Genomic DNA, 22,828 nt, shown 5'->3' with positions numbered 1-22,828 from the left:
CTGTCAGGTGAAGTAAGCGACTCTGAACTTTCATAATAGAAAAACATGAAACGTGCCGTGTCATTAATGACTCAGCGGTATGTAGCACAGCATCCACAGACTAACTTGGATATATGACTGTTTTAATCAATCTAATAATCTGTTAGATACAGAAGGTGAGTTTGATCATTTCTCTGTGAGATCAAAGCTGCAGCAAAGATTCAACACTGTTTACAATGTTGTGATGATGTAACATCCTCCACCTGCCAGTATAAATGCTCAGACATGTCAGTGCAGAGAACAATGGAAGCTCTGCTGGTTAAACTGGTGCTGGCAGCACTGCACTGCTCCTTATATGCTATTAGTCAATACAGATATTGTACAGCTTTCACATCACTGCTAATAACAACCATAATTATAGTTATAATAATATATCTGTATTTACAAATTACAGACTAAAGAGGAGTAATAATATATAAATGATGAATTAAGCACATTTTAAAACCTTATTTATGTTTAATAGTGTGGCATTAATATATAAAGTGCTCCCATTATTTTTAATATATCTAAAATAAAATCAGGACTCGTACTTCTGAGTTTCTCTGACATTAATTAAATGGATGAATTCTCAATAACAACATTGATTAGCTCCACAGAAGCTCCAACAATACGAACATCCTGACTTCCTTGACTGGAAGCAGATGACGTGTGCTAGCAACAGCAAAGCTCAATAGGAATGAAGTCTCACTCTCACTTCCTCTTCCAGCACATGCGTTTAGCACAGAATGGGCGTAGCTCTGCTGAGAACTAATCTCACTGCAGGCGGCCTGGACAATCCTGGATTATTATAGAGAAATCAACTTCAGTGGGTTTTTACTGTAACACATGCACTGGTTTACCTGTCTGTGACATTTGCCTTCTATACAATAATAAGTGACAATAATCAAAATAAATAAAACTAGCAGTGAAACCAATGAAAATTAAATGTTTTTAAACAATAAAAACAAAGTTGAAATAAGAAAATTTGCTCTGGAAATAAAAACTCTGAAATACAGGAAACTAATTCAGAAAACAAGATATCCAAAAGTTGATTCTGTTCATCTGGACGTAGCGCTACGTTTTACCTTCCTGGATGATTGAGGATGCATCAAGACCAGAAAAAAATAGTTTTATTATAACTTATTATAACTTTGTGGTGAAGCGGAGCGACAGCGCTGCATCTGCTAGACTCTAAATCCTGCTTAAGACAACACGTTTGTATAAAATGTAAGTAAACGTGTCTCTTATCAGTTCAGCAGTTTTTTCTAACAGGAACTTCTCTGATTTAAAACCAACAGACGTGATTTAAAAGAGGCAGTCAGCTTACATCTGAAACCACTGAGTCAAAGTTTGGTTTATTGGTGGAAGTTTGACAAAAAGCCTCATAACTTATGATGAAACTATGATTCCTATAAGTGTGGCGCGTATTATCATCATAAGGAACGCACTGTAAAATGATTAAAAATTTTATGTCTCATTTGACCTCTGACCTCTCCTTCAAGCTCAATAGACTGATCTGAAGGTCTCTTCAGTATTTAATATTGAATAATGTTACATTTTCTGGTTTTACTGTCCAGTAAAGAAACATTGGGGAAAAGAAACAACGATAAAATCAGCTGTGTTTTATATATATATTTAATTTAAATTAATAATACATATGATTTGACTTTCAGTTGATGTTTTCACTGAGCTGAATACGCCTGTAGTGCATTTTAATATCCCTGAAACACAACAGATGTACAAAATCTACAAACAGAACTTTCATTCAGTGAAACAACAAACAGGCATTAACTAATGAACAACATACAACAATGACAATAAACACAAGTGATGTAATGAATCACTGACAGCACAACAAAGTTTATACAGACGAGCAAAAGAAAGTGAACGATGAGTCAGTCTGATTGCACAAGCAGCAACAACATACTTACTCTTACTTTTAGAGTGAAAGAAATGATGCAAAGAAAAGTTGGACTGTTTTCTTAATTCCTTCTTTACAAAAAGGTAACATTTGACCTATTTTCATTGGCTAATTCTGACCAATCACACAGGTGGACCAAAAATCCTCTGCTGAGTGACCTCTGAACCTAGAAGAACCTTAACTGTGCACTGCTGTGGATGCTGTTTGCTGTAACAATGACATGATGTGTGAGTCTGTAGTTTTGGTTATAGTGAACCTGCCTCCTGTTTATGAGATATTTGTAGCAGAAGTCAGAGGGAATAAAAAAGGGGAAAAAAGCGTATTTGCCATGAGGTATAAATATAATCTTTATGCCGGATCAGTGTGTGAGTACCGGGCTAAAGTGAGGATGACGTCACTTCTTGCGAAACGTCTGTTTTGAGCTTTCTATCCCTGATATTCTAGCTTCACCTGATTTGAACCAAAATTTTTACATTTGGATTCAGGTTAAAAAAATGGTCACGAAAAGCATTTCAACATCTGATCAGTTTGAGAAGAATCAGCCGTAATGTTCAGCATGTTTCCAACAACGGATCTGTTTCATCAGTGGACTGATTCTTATTTAACAGACTCCTGGAGACTCAGAGCACTTTATACAACATTCATCCAGTCACACATAAACTTCTTCTATACTCGAGTGCTTTTATCTTTCTAACATTCTCACTCTGATGGATGCATCAGGGTTAGTGTCTTGCAGGATATTTAGGACATTTATTTTAGCAGTATAAATGATTCTTTATGGCAGCTCAGTATGTGAGTAATGGGCTAAAGTGAGGATGACGTCACTTTTTGCAGCAAATAATGTTTTCTGCTGAAAGTGGAACAAACGAGCAGACAGAGCTGGAAACTGCTCCGGTTTCAGTTTCTCCTCGTTGGCACAGAGGAGGCTTTTATTGAGGTATTTTAAAGAGTTTACAGCACAGTGTGCAGCTCGCTCTCTCTCTGCTGATAAGAGTGAATGGAGCTCACCCACCTGTCTCTGTCTTTCTTACTTTCTCACATCTCTCTGCCATTCAAAACAGGTATTTGTATTTTATTTATATATTTGCATAATATCCGATTGATTATTTGATTTCACTTTTGATACCAGTGTTAAAGGGATTGTCTAATCCACATTGTTCTTTACAATCCACAGCACCAATAATAATGGCCTCTTTCTATCCTTCTATCTAACATTCTCCCTCTGATGGCTGCATCAGGGTTAGTGTTTTGCTCAAGGATAGTTGGCATGCAGATTTAAGGAGCCAAGGATCAAATCACCACCCTTTCATTTTGGTAGAGGACCTGCTCTACAGCCACCTCATATGGAGAACACAGAGGAACTTGGAATTTGAATATCCAGGAAAGGTCATAGTTTTGCATTGCTCATTTTCACATTTTGTTTGCTGACCTCGGCTCTCTGTTCTTAAACTGGAGTGTTTTAAAGGAAAGTGAACATCTTCACTGACAACAAACCTGCTGTAACTAGAAATGGCATCTCCATTTTTAAATCATCAAAAATGAAAAACACTGGCACATAAAAACATGACAACAACACCTGGATCAATACTGTGAGATTATTACACTGTCGTACGTTACATCATACCTCTAATCAAAGAATTGTTGAATCATTATACGGCTGATTAAAGATTGTGAAATCATTATGTAGTTTAAGTTGCATTATACTCCTGATTTAGAAGAAGGTGAAGATTGTTAGATTTATTCACCTGATTTGTACATTATTATTATTATTATTACATTATTACATCATACTGCTGATTTATAAAGAGAATACTGTTTGCAGGGAATCATGGCCTTGCTTTTCTGATTGTAGAAGCGTCTCCCTCACATTAGCCAGGAGCAGAAAAACAGGGAGCCGAGGTTGTAACTTAGACTCACTGACAGATAGAAAGAATGTGGATGTTTAGGTTTTATGACTAGGTGGGGACCATTACCATGACGGGACATTACCGCCACACAGGAAGTGAAACCTCGCACTTTGCTGTAAAGCAACGACCCAGAAAAACAGTTCAGTCTGGAACTGGTCATGAAGTCATGATCTCAGGTCAGGCGATAGCTCTCAGTGGATCTGTCACTGGGAGTGTCAGTTGTTTCTTCTGCTGGGAGAACCATGTAAACAAACACAGATAACACTTTTATGATGGGTGTTGGTTTTCGAGATCTGTGACCCAGATTGATTGTTTGCTTTACTTCCAGCAGCACTTTCATGATTCCTTCTGACTTATTACTGAAACACACTTATGTGAATTTACACAGATAGGTCCAGCTGTTGTGTAACACGTGAACTGCTCTGTATTGCAGATAAAGTGAACCCTGCTGTCTCGTACACTGACATTACCGTCACACAGGAAGTGAAACCTCGTACTTTCAGAGGTAAGAACATAAAAACTCACTCAGATACTCACAGTTCTCTCTTTGATCGCAGACTTTCCTTATTTCCTTGATGACATCATCTTTGTTTATAAATAGGAGTGACCTGGTGATGTAACGGAAGTTTCAGGGCAGCGTTTGCATACTTTCACTCTCACTATCACAGGAAGACAGTCTCAGTCCCATCAATGACTTTATTTGGATTGTTATTGGCACAGACACTGACTCTCTAACCCTGCTGTTATCTCAGAGGGCGGTGCTATCCTACCCTGGATCACCACCAAGTCATTGGTTCAGGTATGTGGACGACACCTGGGTGACAATCAAATCTCAGGACGTACCACAATTCACGGATCACAGCAACTAGCTGGACGAACACATCACATACACCAGGGAGGATATGAAGGCAGGTTGGCCTTCTTAGACTGTGAAATTTCCACCAGTAATGGGGGACATTTAAAAGCTGATGTGCCAGGTTTCCCCAACATTATAAAGCGTTTACAAGAAACCTGCAGTCAGCTGGGAACGAAGAAATCACGTGGATGAGTGACGAAATGTTTCTCACACTGAAAACGTTCAGATGAACAAAATCAACGTTTAGGGATCGACTCACTTTTCTATTCAACGTTCAAGACTCAAACAGACACGTTTTGTTGTAACGTTTGACTTGAATAACAAAAGAGAGAAAGAAAGTTTCGTCATATCCTGATTCTGTTTCAGGCTCGGTCCGATCAGAGCTGTGTTTCAAGAACAGCAGCTGATAAACATCACGATTCACTCAGAAATATAACATGATCAATCTTTCAAATAGAAAAGCAACTCTGGTTAAAATCTGCAGGGTCATGGTTTCACCCACTCACCTCCTCCACCCGCAGCGTGTCACATGTCAGTATTGTGTGCAGAGAAAAAAGAAAGCTCTGCTCATTAAAATGATTTTTATACATTTACAATAAAAACCAGGGCTCGTTCCTCTGTGTTTCTGTGCCGTGAATCAAACACACGATGTCCCCACTACAACAACACAGAGTAACGACCGAACTTCTGCGACCGTCAGAACAAGCTGCAAACACGCGCTCGAGTAATCGCAGGTGACCATAACATTGCTGCAGACACATTAAGGTCACGTGTAACAAAACTATTTGCAATCCGTGTATTTTAACGTAATTTACTGACCTTTTCTTTGGACGCTTTGACGCGGAGATCCATTTTCTCAAAGAGCAACCAGGAAGTAAACAGCTCTGGTGACACATACGTCACTCTCATGTGACACATAAATCTCCCCGTATTATAATATTAAAGTATTTACTGAAAAATGCTTTAAAAATCACTCAGGAACATTTTAAAATTTCATACATAAAACTATTGTTTACTGTTACTTGTGTGGGTTTAAATGAGTTAAACACAAAGTGTAAAGACATAAATATTGATGACTACTGTCGTATAGCCGAGAGACAGAGTGAGAGAGAGAGCGCCCCTGGTTTCAAGAGGGAAAGTAAAAGAGGCAGAAATGTTCGGCTTTGACTCCGGTCTGCTCTCTTTTTCTACTTTAAACCGAAAATGTCGTTTAAAACCACAACAACACACTGAGGATCTCTCTGCGCGGGTTAGGTCGGGCCCTCATTGGCTATTTCTAAAACACCTGTTAAAACTCTTTTTTTTCTTTAGCTTTATTTATTTGTTTGTTATTAATATTGTTGTTGTTGTTATCGAATGACTGTGCGGTTTTTGAGGGATTTGTGTACCACTTGTGTTTTTATTGATAGTGTAGTATAATAAGTTGTGTTGTTTGGAGTTTGCAGAGCTTCACTGTGTCACAGAACAGCATTATCAAGATGGCCTGGCCTGTATTTATATAGCGCCTTACTAGTCCCTAAGGACCCCAAAGCGCTTTACATATCCAGTCATCCACCCATTCACACACCCATTCACACACTGGTGATGGCAAGCTACATTGTAGCCACAGCCACCCTGGGGCGCACTGACAGAGGCGAGGCTGCCGGACACTGGCGCCACCGGGCCCTCTGACCACCACCAGTAGGCAACGGGTGAAGTGTCTTGCCCAAGGACACAACGACCAAGACTGTCCAAGCCGGGGCTCGAACCGGCAACCTTCCGATTACAAGGCCCAAATTTGTCAATAGTGCCACTGCGAGACGGTTTTGAGCCTCACGTTGCCCATCATTAATAAGAGAAGGGGAACAGAAAAGTTCACCAGGAGCAAAGAACCAAGAACAGAAATGCCAAATACTTTTTTTAAAAAGCCCAACATGAAAACCACAGACACACAACTAACACTTTTCTGTGTTTTCTATCACCTGGTTTTACTTCTGCTCCCCCCCCCCCCCCCCCACACACACACACACACAGTCTTCATTACAGTGTTATACACACTTTGAACAGCGGCTGTACTGAGAGCAGAGCTCACTGCAGACAGTCCGGACGTCCCCACAACAAGAAAACTTCTAGAAAATTAAACTAAACCTAAAGCCAAACATAACAAAACGTTTTAAACTTTAAAATTAACTGAAACTATTTTGTAAACTTGAAAAACTCAAATAAAATCAGAAGATTTTCAAGATTCATTTAGTTTCCCTGGTTTCACCCACAATGCTGGATCTAACACCCAGCTCAGAAGACTCAAACTTTAAATAGTTTGCTTTTTTAATGGGCTTTTTTGTCAAATTTTAGGCTAAAAGAATGAAACTTAGAGAATGTTTTCTCCTGTTAAAAGTCTACAAAGGTAAACGTGAATAAAAAGGAGAAATGGAACAAGATCCTGATCATCCCCTGAAGCAGCGCCCTCTGCTGTTACGGGTCGTAAGTGCTGGAAGTGAAAGTCAGGCTGGGATTTTTTTGCAGCTTGAGCTGTGGGCTGTTTTGAGACGCAGAGCTAAAAATCAAAAGTGGGGAATGTGGGGGTCTTCCCACCTGGGTTGAAACCAAATGAGTGGAGAAAGGGGCATGTAGACCAGAGGGGAGGGAATCCCCCTCATTCCCAAAATGTGATGCTATCACATGACTGAATGTGACTGTCCCAGATCACTCAGGCTGACCTAATGTGCCCCCACGTGGGCGATCGTGACTCAAGAGTTGGCAGGTCATCTTGTAATCGGAAGGTTGCCGGTTCGAGCCTCGCCTCTCAGTCTCGGTCTTTGTGTCCTTGGGCAAGACACTTCACCCATTGCCTACTCCAGAGGGCCCGGTGGCGCCAGTGTCCGGCAGCCTCGCCTCTGTCAGTGCGCCCGAGGGTGGCTGTGGCTACAATGTTGCCATCATCAGTGTGTGAATGTGTGGATGACTGAATGTGTAAAGTGCTTTGGGGTCCTTAGGGACCAAGTAAAGCGCTATATAAACACAGGTCTCTGCTTTTGTGAGCACATGATATGACAGTGAATGTGCCATAATAAGACCTGCAGGTCTGAAGCTAATGATTAACTTAATTATCATAGAAATAAACTGCTGAAACATACATGTAGGTCATGTGTTGTTTGTGATCTTTCATGAATATTCACACGTTTGTTTTATTCAAAGTGTTTACAATCTCTGTGAACTTCCACAAACAGGATTAAAGCAAAGTTTGAAGATTAAGATCACTTCATCCCACACGTTACATTTCTCACCCAGTTATCAGCTCTACTTCAGTAAAACGTGACTCTCATCAGCTCAGTCACAAATGAACACACTTTAACACGACACACTGCTTCTCTTTATGATTACAACATACAGCACATTGTCTATCAGTCTTGCAAAGTGGGATCACTGTTAATGGCCTTGTGAACGTCACTGTTGACAGATCATTTCTTCTGCCTCTAAGTTTTTTATACTTTTCAGATATGTGCCAACATCTGAAGAAGAGCTTTGAATGGCCTTTATGAATAATTATAACTTGATTTATAGAGAACCCAGAGTTACAAAGTGCTTCATAGTTCAAATTAAAGCCTCACATTGAAGATTAATGTGTTAAGAACATAGACACAGTCACATGATCAGTCACATGATCAGTCACCTACAGACACCAAATGAGTTTTCAGCAGTGCTGTTAAACAAATCAGTGAAATGAGAGTGAGTGTGATGAAGAGCTGAAGAAGAAACAGACAGCAGACACGGTGATGACGAACTGTTGCTCATTTATTTGATTTCGTCATCATGTTCACAGAATACTGATGTTATTCAAGAACATGGAACAACAACAGTAAACTCAGTGAATCATTTTAATTTCTATGACACAAAACAGTCACGTTTTTAAACAGTTCATTTGGTTCAACTGTTTGAAAACATCATCAAATGCAAACAGGAAACGACACATGACGACAATAAATAAATAACTTATATAAAACAATTAAATTAATAGGACGAGGTATTAGTCATAAAAACAAGAAAACACACAAATTGTAACAAAATGTCAAGAAGAGGCTTGAAAATCAAAGAATCCAAGAAACTCTTTCAGGTCAGTATTTAAATGTTTTTATTCTCGTGATGAAGTTTAAGCTTGTTTCATCACACAAACACTCACTTTGACTTAAAGGCAGCAAAAGCAGCAATAAACACATTTGTGTTTAAACATTTCACACCTGTAAACTGAGGACGGTCACAAATCAGACTATAAGGTTACAGTCTGAACATCGAATCCCAACCAGCAGGAAGTTTCACAGTAAATGTAATAAATTAGTTGTAGCTTTAAAAATCTAGAGTATAAATCAGCTTTTTTTCTGTTTATAAAGTGCAGCAGTTACTTAAAGTGTTCAGCTTCCGTTTCTCTGAGACATTAAAGTTAACAGACAACTAACAAACAAGGTTTGCATAAAACACGAGTGCTTAATGTGAGCTCCATGAATCCTGTTCCTGGTACTTCAAACTCTACTGGTGATTTTCCAAAACAGTTTTAATTTTAATTTTAATTTGTCCATCACAGACACTTTGAGGTCTCAGTAAAAGATTTAAGTGCACCTTAACCAGTGAGGTAAAGACTAAATAAATATTCATTAAACACGCTGACAGTGAGGCAGAGGAGTGTTTCTTCTCCAGGCTGAACTTCACAGTTTTGTACTGAAGGAGGAAATCCATCAGTTTCACTGCTTGATGTTTCCAAGCAGATCCTCCAGAGTCTGACAGCAGCAACTCTGACTGAAGACGTCTGTAAGAAATATTTCCTGTTTACTTCCTCTGATCTTCCACTCTGGGTTTTCTTGTTCTACACTTTCTTTATGTGAAAATGAGCTCGATAAATAAACCGGACGAGGCCCCAATCTGAATGAAGATCCAGCACAGATAAATCTCTGCTGCTCTCAGCTCCATTAACACCGACACTAGACTAGACTGGTAGTGGTTGTTTTTCTGTCTCATCATCCTCTGGATGCTTCTGTTGAAAAAGGTAGAATAATGAGTCAGTCTGACGACACAAGAAGCAACAACATGTTTGTGTTTGTTTGTTTCTATCTTTCTTACTTACAGTTCGATTCTGATGATGGCAGCAAAAATATACAATAAGACCAGCAACAGCTACAGCCGATATAAAAGCGATGAGAAGAACCACAGCGACGCTGGATCGACCTGCTGATGTAGAAAAGACAAGAAGGTCACCACAAATACATAAAACCCCAAACAGGGATGATGCAGAGAAGAGTTGGACTGTGTTCTCACCATTTGTTGGAGTCGTGTCCTGAGGATCTGGAGTTTGCAGCGGCGTCTCTGTTGTTGAGGTTTTAGCAAAGTTTGAATCTAAAAGACAAAACAGTCAAAATCTGTTATTAAAATTAGGCTGAAAGTTTGTATTGGGGACAAAAACAACTTTGAGTTTGGAACCACAAACATCAACAAAACAAATCTTCTCACCGACTACAAGTTCAACAACAGCAGCTTTCACTCTGCTCTGCAGCTTGGGGATGAAACATCTGTATCTGCCGTTGTCTTCCTCCGACACGTTCAGGATCTTCAGTGAAATGTTCCCGTGTTTCATGTCGTCCATGAACAGCTCCGTCCTCCTGAAGTACGAGGCCATCTTCATGTCGGGGACCTCCTTCCTGTCCCTGTACAGGTGAACGTACTCCACTCGGCTCAGCCGGTCCGACGGGTCGGGCTTCAGGTCGGGTTTGGACCACTCCACTGTCAGACCCTGGACATCGAACGTGGGCTCCAGGTGACACGGCAGGATGACATCATCACCCGGAGAAGCAATGATTGGAAGATTTGAGCCAATCACCAGAACCTCACCTGGAAACAGACAGAAAATTAAACCTCCTGAACTCCTACAGAACATCCACAGACCCCTGTCGAGTTACACACCAAAGACCTGGAGATCATGAACAGCCCCACTGGCCTCTGTGCTGTTATGTAAGTCTTTCTTAATATACGCAACAAAATTTCAGACATGTGCTGTTTGTTGTTCTGTTACAGGCTAACTGACCCTCGTGTGTACCGTCTGTGGTCCTGAATTTCTAACATTTTATTTCAAAAACAATATTACAAATGGGGATTAAGAATAACCCAATCATTTATAATACAATAAGGGTCTGGGGGGAAATGTGTAAAAGGTTGGGTAGAGAAGATTGCACTTCATTCTTGACTCCTTTACTGAGAAGCAAAGATTTTGTTCCAGGAATGTCTCGCAGTATGTTCGATAAGTGGCAGAAAAAGGGATTAAGGGTAATTGGTGATTTGTATCAAAACATCACACTGATGAACTTTGAGCAATTGCAGTCAAATTTTAATATTCCTAGAGACCAGTTTTTTGGCTTTCTCCAGGTTCGTAACTTTGTTCATTCTAAAATTCCACAGTCTTCAGAAATAGTTAAATATGATGTTATTGAGACATTTCTTATTAAGCGAAAAGACAGAACTCATTTTATCTCAGCCTTTTACTCTCTCCTATCTACTCTCAGTAGCAACAGATTGAGCGCTATTCATAAATGGGAGAGAGATCTTAATAATCAATATACCGAAGAGGAGTGGAAAGGAGCCATTAACATGAGTAGTTCCACTTTTACTTGCAACCGCTTGCAAGAAACCCAATACAAAAATCATACATCGCCTTTATATAGCTCCTAATGTCTTGCATAAGATTGCACCTCATATTTCCCATTTTTGTAGTAAATGTCAAAAAGAAACTGGCACTTTTTTTCATTACTTTTGGGAATGTAAATTAATCAAAAGATTTTGGAGCTTCATTTCTCAAGAACTAAGTGATATTTTTAACAACCTGATTCAAAGGGACCCCGGGTATTTTCTTCTTGGCCTATCCTCAAAAGAAGTAACATTGAATTACTTGCAGCGCAAATTATGTGACAAACTATTGCTGGTAGCTAGGAAATGTATTCTCATTAATTGGGTTAAGGATAAACCTCCCTCTGTGACTTTGTGGTACAGAGAATTATTTAAAGTTATTCCTCACGAAAGAACTGCTGCTATTTTAGGAGGAAATGAGGGTCTCTTTCTCAATGTTTGGTCCCCTTTGCTTTCTTATTTGCCAAATGATTTGTCCCAACTGTTGAGGGGGGTGGTTGTGATTAAGATGTTCTCAGTTAAATAGGAAGTAAGCGTAAAGGACAACAATTCACTCTTGGAGTTTATCTTTTTCTCTTTCTAAATCTGTGGCTAATTGAGTGAAAATGTTTTTTTCTCTCTCTCCTCTTTACCCCATATGTGAATTTGTACAGGTATATAATGACTTTAATATATTCCCTTTGGGGTTTTTTTCTTTTCTTTCTTTTTTGTCTGCTTTGTTATGTTTTATGCTTTTCTTGATAATGAATAAAAACTGTTTAAATTGAACATTTTATTTCACTATAATAAAACTTTATCAAGCAATAACGTGTTTATTAAAGTTTAACAACACAAACTGATCAGATTGATGCTCATCCAAGTTCTAAGAAACAACACAAGTATTTATTCATAATAATAGTTCGTGTGACTCATCCTCAGTAAGTTTTACACTCAAAGTAAACAAGCTGATTTAAGTCAACCATCACACAGTCTGCTGTTTTCACTGATTCATGTTGCCCTTCTAATTATTTACTTGTTAAGACTGACTGTTTAACCTCGCTGCGAGTTCAGATTTAATAACCAACTAATTTCATTTATTAAAAATTTTAAACTACAAATCCAGAGTAAACTACAAAACAACAAAACACGCACAGACACCTGATTGGACGAACGAGCCACGTGGGCAGTCAGACGTAATTCCTGATGGGGTCATGATGGCGGGTTGTCAAGCTAATGTGTTTTTATAGAAAAGACATTAGCTTGTGGAAACACATGTAGTCAGCAGCAGCATGTGCGGACTGAATCTGCATCACTCCGGATCAATAAACAGGGTTTTAGTTTCGGCTCACCGGACGTTGTGTTTTGTAACTCTGCTCTTTCTCTCCTCTGACAAACACACGGCTCTCATAAACCTGACATGCTCGCAGACTGCTCGGTGAATCACCGCCATTCTGTCCGTTATAAACAAACCTCACACAGTCAGAACCTGCCTGACAATCTTGTCGTTTTAAGCTTCTTCCGGTTTTAAAGTAACTCACTGACAGCTGTCACACTGTTAGTGACGGACAACACAGCACAGCTGATAACAGTCATTTCAGCTTATTCACATCCGCCAGTATGTGATTAAAATTCACTGTAATCTGCACTAACACGCAGCTAGAAGCTGGACACGTCGGCTTACCTTGTACAGGAGTCCAGACGGACAAAGCCGAGCACAGGAGAAAAGTCCGGAGTGAGAAAAAGGAAGAGTCCTTAAAGTAGAAGTTGTTCAGAGACATGATCGATGATTAAAAATTCCGTCTTCTGACTGAAGCGCGTTTTTTTTTTTTTTTGGAAATCTGTAGTCTGATCAGTCCCTGCCTGCTTCGCTCTGAATGAATGAATGAGCCGTGAGGATCACCCTTTTTATATACGTAACAGTCTCCGCCTACTGCAATCTGGGTGGGGTTAACTGAGCCCTGGAGTGTCATGAAGTCCCATGACCTGACGACGTTAACGGAAATCTCACTGTGACGTTTGCGTGCCGGTCGCGCTTTAACGCATCACAAAAGTTACTGTATTTGAATTATTTCTGTAGAAACTCCAAGTCTCAGCTTCATGTAACTAAATCTGCTCTGTCTTACTTTCTGTTCAGTACTGAAGACTCAGATATTATAATGTGTCTGACTGATGACAAATAAAAACAAGCTAAGCTGTCAGGTGAAGTAGGTGACTCTGAACTTTCATAATGGAGAAACATGAAAGTCACGTTGACACAACAAAAACGTGTCGTGTCATTAATGACTCAGCGGTATGTAGCACAGCATCCAGAGACTAACTTGGATATATGACTGTTTTAATCAATCTAATAATCTGTTAGATACAGAAGGTGAGTTTGATCATTTCTCTGTGAGATCAAAGCTGCAGCAAAGATTCAACACTGTTTACAATGTTGTGATGATGTAACATCCTCCACCTGCCAGTATAAATGCTCAGACATGTCAGTGCAGAGAACAATGGAAGCTCTGCTGGTTAAACTGGTGCTGGCAGCACTGCACTGCTCCTTATAGTCAATACAGATATTTTATTTGTATACACCATGTATTACATCACTGCTAATAACAACCATAATCAGAGTCATAATAATATATATTTGTATTTATAAATGACACACTAAAGAGGAGTAATGTTACATAAATGATGAATTAACACATTTTAAAACCTTATTTATGTTTAATAGTGTGGCATTAGTAAAAAGTGCACCCATTATTTTTAAGATATCAAAAAGAAAATCAGGACTTGTACCTCTGAGTGTCTGTGCCATTAATTAAATGAATGAATTCCCAATGACAACATCAATTTGCTCAACAGAAGCTCAAATAATACAAACATCCTGTTTCTGCTGCTGTTTACAGTCTGTGCTTCACTGGAAGCAGATGATGTATTAATGGCAGCAAAGTTTGAGGGGAATACACTCTCACTCTCACTTCTTCTTACAGCACACGTGTTTCCTACAGACTGCATGTAGCAACCACTACTTTTGGCCACTGCCTCTACTGGGAACTAATCTCACCGCAGGCGGCCTGGACAATCCAAGACTATTAGAGTGAAATAAACCTCAGTGGGTTTTTACTGTAACACATGCACTGGTTTACCTAAATCTTGTCTGTGACATTTGCGCTCTATGCAACACTAAATGATAATAATTAAAAGAAATACAACTAGACTGAAGCCAAGAAAAATTAAACGTTTTTAAGCAATAAAAACTAAGTTGAAATAAGAAAATTTGCTCTGGAAATAAAAAAACTTATTCAGAGAAAACTTTGTTTTATTAACTTTTCGCTGGAGCAGAGCTGACAGCGCTGCGTCAGCTGGACTGTAAATCCCGCTTAAGACAACACGTGACATCAGTTTGTATAAAATAGGTAAACGTGCTTCATCTCTCATTAGTTCAGCAGCTTTTTCTAACAGGAACTTATCTGATTTAAAACCAACAGACGTGATTTACAGGAGGAAGCGGTGGATGTTGTTGGTTTATTGGTGGAAGTTTGACAAAAAGCCTCATAACTTCTGATGAAACTGTGACTCTTACAAGTATGACATGTATCATCATACAGAACGCTCTGTAAAATGAGTCAAAATATTATGTTTCATTTGACCTCTGACCTCTTCTTCAAGGTCAGACTGATCTGAAGGTCCCTTCAGTATTTAATGTTGAATAATGTTACATTTTTAGATCACTTTAAGAAATTCTGTCATTAAAAAAAGTGCAGTTTTGGCTCCTCTTTGATCACATGTGACAATCTGAGCTCAGGCCAACTGTTGACTTACTGAGATCAGCAGTCAGATTATGAAGTATGAATATTTATAGATGTTATGTTTTTATGAATCTCCTGATACTCTGGTTCATGTTTTAAAGGAAAAAAAAGAACACAAAACAAAAATGGCAGCTCAGGTGGATCACATGATCTCTGCTCTGATTTCAGTCTTACTGCCACTCAAAGTGTTTCTAACCACAAGTCAGATTTTTATCTCCATGCTGCACTTTAATCTGAGCACTTCAAGCACTTTAGTTTCCTCACATCCAGTTTAGAATAACTGATGAACCTAATAAGGACGTCTTCAAAGAGGCAGACCTCTGAACCTAGAAGAACCTTAACTGTACACTGCCAAGAAACTGATGGCATGCAGATTTGAGGAGCCAAGGATCAAACCACCAACTTCGTGTGTGTGTGTGTGTGTGTGTGTGTGTGTGTGTGTGTGTGTGTGTGTGTGTGTGTGTGTGTGTGTGTGTGTGTGTGTATATTTTACAACAACAGTTGTCAGGCACTTTATTGTAAAGCATCGACCCAGAAAAACAGTTCAGTCTGAAACTGGTCATGAACTCATGATCTCAGGTCAGGCAATAACTCTCAGTGGATCTGTCACTGGGAGTGTCAGTCATTCCACACGACCTCTCACACGCTTTTATAAACATCTTTTACATAACATCTGATGTCATCAGAGGGATTCCCTCCTGCTTCACCACGCAGGGAGAACCATGTAAACAAACACAGGAAACACTTTTATGATGGGTGTTGGTTGTTGGGTTCAACATCCACCAACCAACACCTGGTCGAGATCTGTGACCCAGATTCATTATTTGCTTTGTTTCCAGCAGCAGTTTTATGATTCTTTATGACTTTTTACTGAAACACACTTATGTGGATTTACACAGATGAGAACATTAAGAAGATAAAAACTCACTCAGATACTCACAGTTTGTCTTTTAAAGCTCAGCAGAGAAGATTCAGATTCACACATTTTGTGCCATTTAAGTGGAGCCTTTAAATGTTATCTGAGTCTAAATATAACACAGCAGGTTTATTACTGGAGAGTTCAGGAGTCATGAAAAACTGTGTTGCGCTGGGAGACACTCTATTGTGACGTAGTTTCTGACACATTATGAGTTATTTATAACTCTGTTATTTGTGGTTCATTCCTTTTCGTCACCAAAAGGAATGAAGAGGGAACTCCTTCCTTGTTTACCAAACAAAGTAAACGCTGAATGAACAACGACAGAGTTCATTCCTCTGGTCTTAGATCTGTGCTCTCTTCCGGTCGATTTTTTCCTCGCTACCTTCATATTTTTTCTTTTTAAACCTTAAGTGTCAAAAGAATCCTGTTCACTTATTTTCAGCAGTGTGTTTACTTTATTACTGGAACAGTTTTCTGGATTTACATCTTTGAATCCAGCTGTTGTGTGAACACATGAAAATTTGCAGATAAAGTGAACACAGCTGGAAACTGTGAGGAAACAGAACAATAACACAACTAACTATAACTACACTGTAACACATATTTTAATCATGAATGGCTCCTAAACATGTTAGCAATGAATAAGTTGATCATAAAATTATTTAGGTCAGGTGATAACTGTGAAATTGTCACTGGGAGTGGGACTGATACAGCCTCAGTGTGTTAATGATAAAGGTGAGAGGTCATCTTGTTTCGTCAGGTTGAAGGACGCCTCTCCTGCTGCAGCCAAGCAGTGAGAGGTTTAGGTGCAAACACTGATGGATTAGTTATTACTGACCCACAGTTGTTTTAGATTTAGCAGCTTAAATCAAGCTGATGTTGAACAAATGAAATGTTCCAAGCTGAAGTGAAAGTATTAGAAGATACTAAAGAAAAATAAAAACTGCAGAGAGAGAGAGAGAGAAGCAGTTCAGTCTGAAACTGGTCATACACTCATGACCTATCGCCTGACCTGTCCCTGGCTGTGTCAGTCATTCCACATGACCTCTCACACGCTTTCATAAACATCTCTCATGTCTGATGTCATCAGAGGGATTCCCTCAGAGGGAGAGCCATGTAAACAAACACTGGTAACACTTTTATGATGAGTGTTGCTGGTCGACACAAACACGAGCTTAAAGTCAACAACTCAAATGTCCCAAAGAAGAAAGAATCGCAGGACAAACGTGCAGCCTACCTGTGGCTGTGGCATAGCCCGACCAAGACCACCCGGTTTATCCTGATGATATATCCGCTCGCAATGCTGCTTGCAGGAGCAAGGGAGGAATGAACGGGAGGAAACCTGCGAGGCAGTGCAGGCGCCACGCTGCAATTAGTGTACACGTGACAAACAGAGAGCGAGAGCAATAGGGCGAGTGAGTAGCCCATCTGGCGACGCTGAGCTCTCACAGCATAAACACTGTAAACTCACTCAGTCATTTCCTTATTTCCTTGATGACATCATCATTGTTTATAAATAGGAGTTACCTGGTGATGTGACGGGAGTTTCAGGGCGGTGTTTGCATGCTTTCATACTTTCACTCTCACTATCACAGGAAGACAGTCTCAGTCTCATAAATGACTTTATTTGGATTGTTATTGGCACAGACACTGACTCTCTAACCCTGCTGTTATCTCAGAGGGCTGTGCTACCCTGGATCACCACCAAGTCATTGGTTCAGGTATGTGGACGACACCTGGGTGACAATCAAATCTCATATTTAAAACCATCATCCTCTGGAGCATAAACTGGGTGTCTTGAAGACACTACAACACAGAGCAAACAGCATCCCCACGGATGAGGTGCCCTCAACCTTATAAGGTGTTTACAAGAAACCTGCAGTCAGCTGAGACTGAAGAAGTCACGTGGATCAGTGACGAAATGTTTCTCCCACTGAAAACATTCAGATGAACAAAATAAACTTTTAGGGATCGTCTCGCTTTTCTTCGAGACTCAAACAAACATATTGTTGTAATTTTTCGCACTGATAACAAAAGAGAGACAGAAAGTTTGATCACATCCTGATTCTGCTTCAGGTGAAACGAGGCTGAGCTGCTCGCTCCGTGTCTGAAGGATTTTAGCGTCTCTGACTAAAATCTGCAGGGTCATGGTTTCACCCACTCACCTCCTCCACCCGCAGCGTGTCACATGTCAGTATTGTGTGCAGAGAGCAAAGGAAGCTCTGCTCAATAAAATCATTTAAATACATTAAAAATAAAAATCAGAGCTGTCCCTCTGTGTTTCTGTGCCGTGACTCAAACACACGATGTCCCCACTACAACAATACAGAGAAACGAACGAGCTACTGTGGCCGTTAACACTAAACTCTGCTGCAAACACAACTTCGAGTAATCACAGGTGAGTATAACATCACTGCAGACTAGTGATGTGACGTTCTGTATCGAGGCTTCGGAGCGTGTGTCGAGTAATGGAGGGGGCGTTTCCGCGATGCGCGTATCGAGGCTTGCTTCATTTATGGGAGGAGCTGAAAATGATGACGTCCGAAGCCTCGCTGCCCGGCTGTACCACGTGACTGGTTCATGAAGCGGTTCGAACTTTGCCGCAAATAATCATTTTCCATACTGCCAGCATAAATATACACAGTATACTGCCATCACTACACTATAGGTGTTTTACACACTCCTTTTGTTGTTGACATTTACAGGCTGTGTGCAAAATGCCACACTCTTCAAATTCATGCCAGCTATTATTTTTACGTCCAGTAGGTGTCCTGCTAGAGCAAATGAAGCTTCATGAAGCTTCGCGTTGGGGTGAACCAATTGGATGAAAAGCTTCAGTGCTTCATGGGGCTTCATCTGCCCATCACTACTGCAGACACCATAAAAATCACGTGTAGCAAAAATATTTGCCCTCCGTGTATTTTAACGTCCTTTACTGACCTTTTCTTTGGCAGCTTCGCCGTGGACATCCACTTTCTCGAAGACCAGGAAGTAAACAGCTCTGGTCATGTGACAATACTCCAAGCACGTGCCACTGCATACACTTATTTCTCCACATTATAATATTAAAGTATTTACTGAAGGGGAAATAAAAGAGGCAGAAATGTTCAGCTTTGACTCCGGGCTGTTCTCATTTTCTACTTTAATCAGAAACTGTTGTTTAAAACAACAACAACACACTGAGGATCTCATTGGCTGTTTCCAAAACACCTGTTAAACTCTTTTTATTCATTGACTTTTAACTCAGAATCAAAGTGCTGTGTTCTCAGCTTTATTTATTTATTATTAAAAGTGTTGTTGTTGTTACCCAATGACTGTACGGTGTTTTGGGGATTTGTGCATCACTTGTGTTTTTAAAAAGTTTTGCATTTCTGAAACACGATTAAATCCTTCAGGTTGAGGTGTTGCTCAGGTTTAAAAGGCATTGATCCATGAGACATGAAAGATGATACAAAGCTGAACTTGGAAAGAATTTGTCTCTTGGAAAAGACATTTAGGAATTTATGTATTTTAAATACTTATTTTTGAATTATTTGAAAATAAGCTTTCCTTGGTAGTGTGCAGAACAAACCTGATGACACTAAATCCCAGACAGCTTAAAAGTCAACCAATCACATCCAAGCATTGAGCCCCCCCCCCCCCCCCCCCCCCCCAAGGCTGTGAGCAGGGTGGCAGAAGAAAACAAAGCTGGCTGAATCCAAACAAAGGGAAAAACACACACACACACAGTAACCACAGCAGTGTTTGCTCAGTATACTTTATTTATGGGCTGTTTCCACTGCACCTTGTACTGAGTTACTAAGCAACTGAAACAGCCTCATAAATGTTACCAGAGGGAGAAAACAGTGCCTACAGTCACAGCCTCCATATTTGTAGTTCCTTGTTTGTAGGACGATTTCTCCAAAACATGTGTTGATCATACTTATTGATAGTCTATAATAAGTAGTGCTGTTTGGAGTTGTGCTGAGCTTTCCTGTGTCACTTTGTCCATCTTTGTCACAGAAAAGCATCATCAAGATGTGATGCCCACATTGGCCAGGAGGTGTCGCTGTGAGACGGCTTTGAGCCTCTCTTTGTCCATCATTGATGATGTTTACAGGCATCTTCTTCAGATCACCTTTGCTGAGAAGTTCACCAGGTGCAAAGAAACAAGAACAGAAAAGCCAAATATTTTTTTAAAAGGTCCAACATGAAAACCACAACTGACACTTTTCTGTGTTTTCTATCACCTGGTTTTACTTCTGCTTCCCCCCCAAAGCTTTCACTACAGTGTAACACACACTTTGCACACAGAGTTGGTTTGATGAAGCCCGGGTGGCTCAACTTACAGGGTGATGGGTCTTAGAGGACAGATCGACATGTAAAGTGTGACTCATGCTGTAGCTGGCTCTGGACTTGGACTGTGTGTTTTGTCCATTTTGTTAGTGTAACACTGGCCTTTTTATCCTTCCATTTTTATCATTATTTTGCTAATAAATGATCTTTTAGAGTTTTGTTAGTTTTCCTCTTTTTCCCCACAGCTGAGACGGATGGTGAGACCTTTGTGTGTGTGTGTGTGTTACATTTAATTTTAGTGTTTGCCCGATGAGACGTTGATAACCAGCTTTGTTGAGACTCTGTGAACACATAATTTTACATACTTTTTTCATAATGTTTTTTAAACTTATGAACTGCTTTCAGGAAGTTGCTGCTATTGTAACACCTGCACTAGTTTTCCTGAAGCTCGTCTCTGACAGTAATTAAATATAGTAATTAAAAGCACTTAAACAAACACTGAACTAAAAATTTGCTGCCATGATGGATGGATCTAACATCCATCTCCATAGATCCAGGTCAGAAAAGCCTCAATGTACAAACATCTGAAGCACCAACAGTATAAATGTTTAAAATTGTTTATTTTTTATGTGTTTTTGTCTAATTATAGGCTAAGAGAATGAAATTTAGGGGATTTCTGCTCCTGTTAAAAGTCCACACAGGTTAAAAAGTGAATAAAAAGGAGAAATAGAATGAGATCCTGATCATGCACTGAAGCGGCTCCCCCTGTACTGGAAGTGAAAGTGTGATTTTATTGCTGCTTGAACTGAGGACTGTTTTGAGAAGCAGAGCTAAAAATCAGAAGTGGGGAATATGGGGGTCTTTCCACCTGGTTTCATAAGCAGAAGAAGGGGCAGGTAGACCAGAGGGGAGGGAATCCCCCTTACTCCCAGACTGTGATTAAGTCTCACTGTGGGCGTCCCCACTATGATCAAACATGACACCATCACATGACTGAACGTGACTCTATCCCAGATCACTCAGGATGAGCTAATGTGTTATTTATGGCATGAGTCGAAGCAAAGGTTAAACACTAAGATCACTTCATTACGCCGGTTACATTTCTCACCCAGCTATCAGCTCTGCTGCACTTCAGCGTGACTCTGTCTCTCATCAGCTCAGTCACATGTGGATACACTTTAACATGACATCAATACACTGCTTCTCTTTATGATTACAACACACAACAATGTTTCTTGTTACTTCTTTTTAACTCAATCACATATGACTGACATGTGATAGCTCTGTGGTTCTGTGTTTGTCAATCACAGCATAATTAATATCAGGTTTATTTCATCATACATGTCAGACAATTTCTGAAGGTTTGCTTTGGTCCTTCTGACCAATTACCAAAGTCCACAGACAACATCTGGACTGTGCCACACACACACGCACACACACACACACACACACACACACACACACACACACACACACACGCACACACACACACACACCTAACTGATATAGTGTTAACCATCAAAAATGAATGCTTAAACCAAATCCCCGACACTAAAACCACATTTTTAATCTCAAAAATGCCTTAAAACTCGCGGGGACCAGTCCTCACAAAGATATCTAAACATCGTACACACGTGTGTCAAATCCCAGTAAAAGGTCAGGTCGTCAGGTTTCAGGTATTGGAAACATGGAAACATTTCACAGTAATAATGATATTCTGATTAAACCTCACTGATTTGATTTTGACTCATTTTTTTTATTATATTCTGATTAAATTCAAGGATAATTAATTATTACCAGAATCAAATAGAGCTGAGCTTGGTTGTGTCACTCTAAACATAATAAGGCTGTTAAGTCCTTTCACACTGTCTCAGATGCAGTGAGACGTAAGCCCAGAGTCTTCTATCTACAAGCCTATGAAACTGTTGTGCGTCCTTTGGAGGAGCAGCTGTGATCACCGTGTTCCAGTTGTGTTCCTCTGACATCTCGTTCCCTTTAATCATTGAAAACATGTGACTGTAAAACATTAACAATTATAAACCTGTATCTGCCCACATCTAAAGAAGAGCTCTGAATGTCCTTCATAAATAGTAATAATAACTTGATTTATAGAGAACCTTTCAAAACTCACATGATCAGTCACATGATCAGTCACATGATCAGTCACCAACAGACACCAAATGAGTTTTCAGCAGTGCTGTTAAACAAATCAGTGAAATGAGAGTGAGTGTGATGAAGAGCTGAAGAAGAAACAGACAGCAGACACAGTGATGACGAACTGTTGCTCATTTATTTGATTTCGTCATCATGTTCACAGAATACTGATGTTATTCAAGAACATGGAACAACAACAGTAAACTCAGTGAATCATTTTAATTTCTATGACACAAAACACTCAAGTTTTAAACAGTTCATTTGGTTCAACTGTTTGAAAACATCATCAAATGCAAACAGGAAACGACACATGACGACAATAAATAAATAACTTATATAAAACAATTAAATTAATGG

At 39.7% G+C, this 22,828-nt stretch overlaps 1 protein-coding gene across 2 annotated transcripts; it reads right to left on the bottom strand.

The window, feature by feature from the left end:
• Positions 1-8,545: 8,545 nt before the first annotated feature.
• On the bottom strand, positions 8,546-13,216 carry LOC113018976 (myelin-oligodendrocyte glycoprotein-like). 2 transcript variants are annotated; one of them, XM_026162436.1, is made up of 5 exons: positions 13,008-13,216; positions 10,181-10,558; positions 9,989-10,066; positions 9,798-9,901; positions 8,546-9,707 (listed from the first exon to the last, which is right to left on the bottom strand). In XM_026162436.1, exons 1-5 carry the CDS (start codon positions 13,102-13,104, stop codon positions 9,660-9,662), a joined length of 705 nt encoding a protein of 234 aa, XP_026018221.1. In that variant the 5' UTR covers positions 13,105-13,216; the 3' UTR covers positions 8,546-9,659. The 2 variants fall into 2 exon arrangements, with proteins under 2 accessions (XP_026018221.1, XP_026018222.1); XM_026162437.1 differs by having other exon boundaries at positions 9,798-9,898.
• Positions 13,217-22,828: the final 9,612 nt, after the last annotated feature.

Source organism: Astatotilapia calliptera, chromosome 3, assembly GCF_900246225.1.
Source record: "Astatotilapia calliptera chromosome 3, fAstCal1.2, whole genome shotgun sequence".
NCBI lineage: Eukaryota > Metazoa > Chordata > Actinopteri > Cichliformes > Cichlidae > Astatotilapia > Astatotilapia calliptera.
Note: the sequence above shows the minus strand (reverse complement) of the source record. Positions and strands in the feature narration are given on the sequence as shown.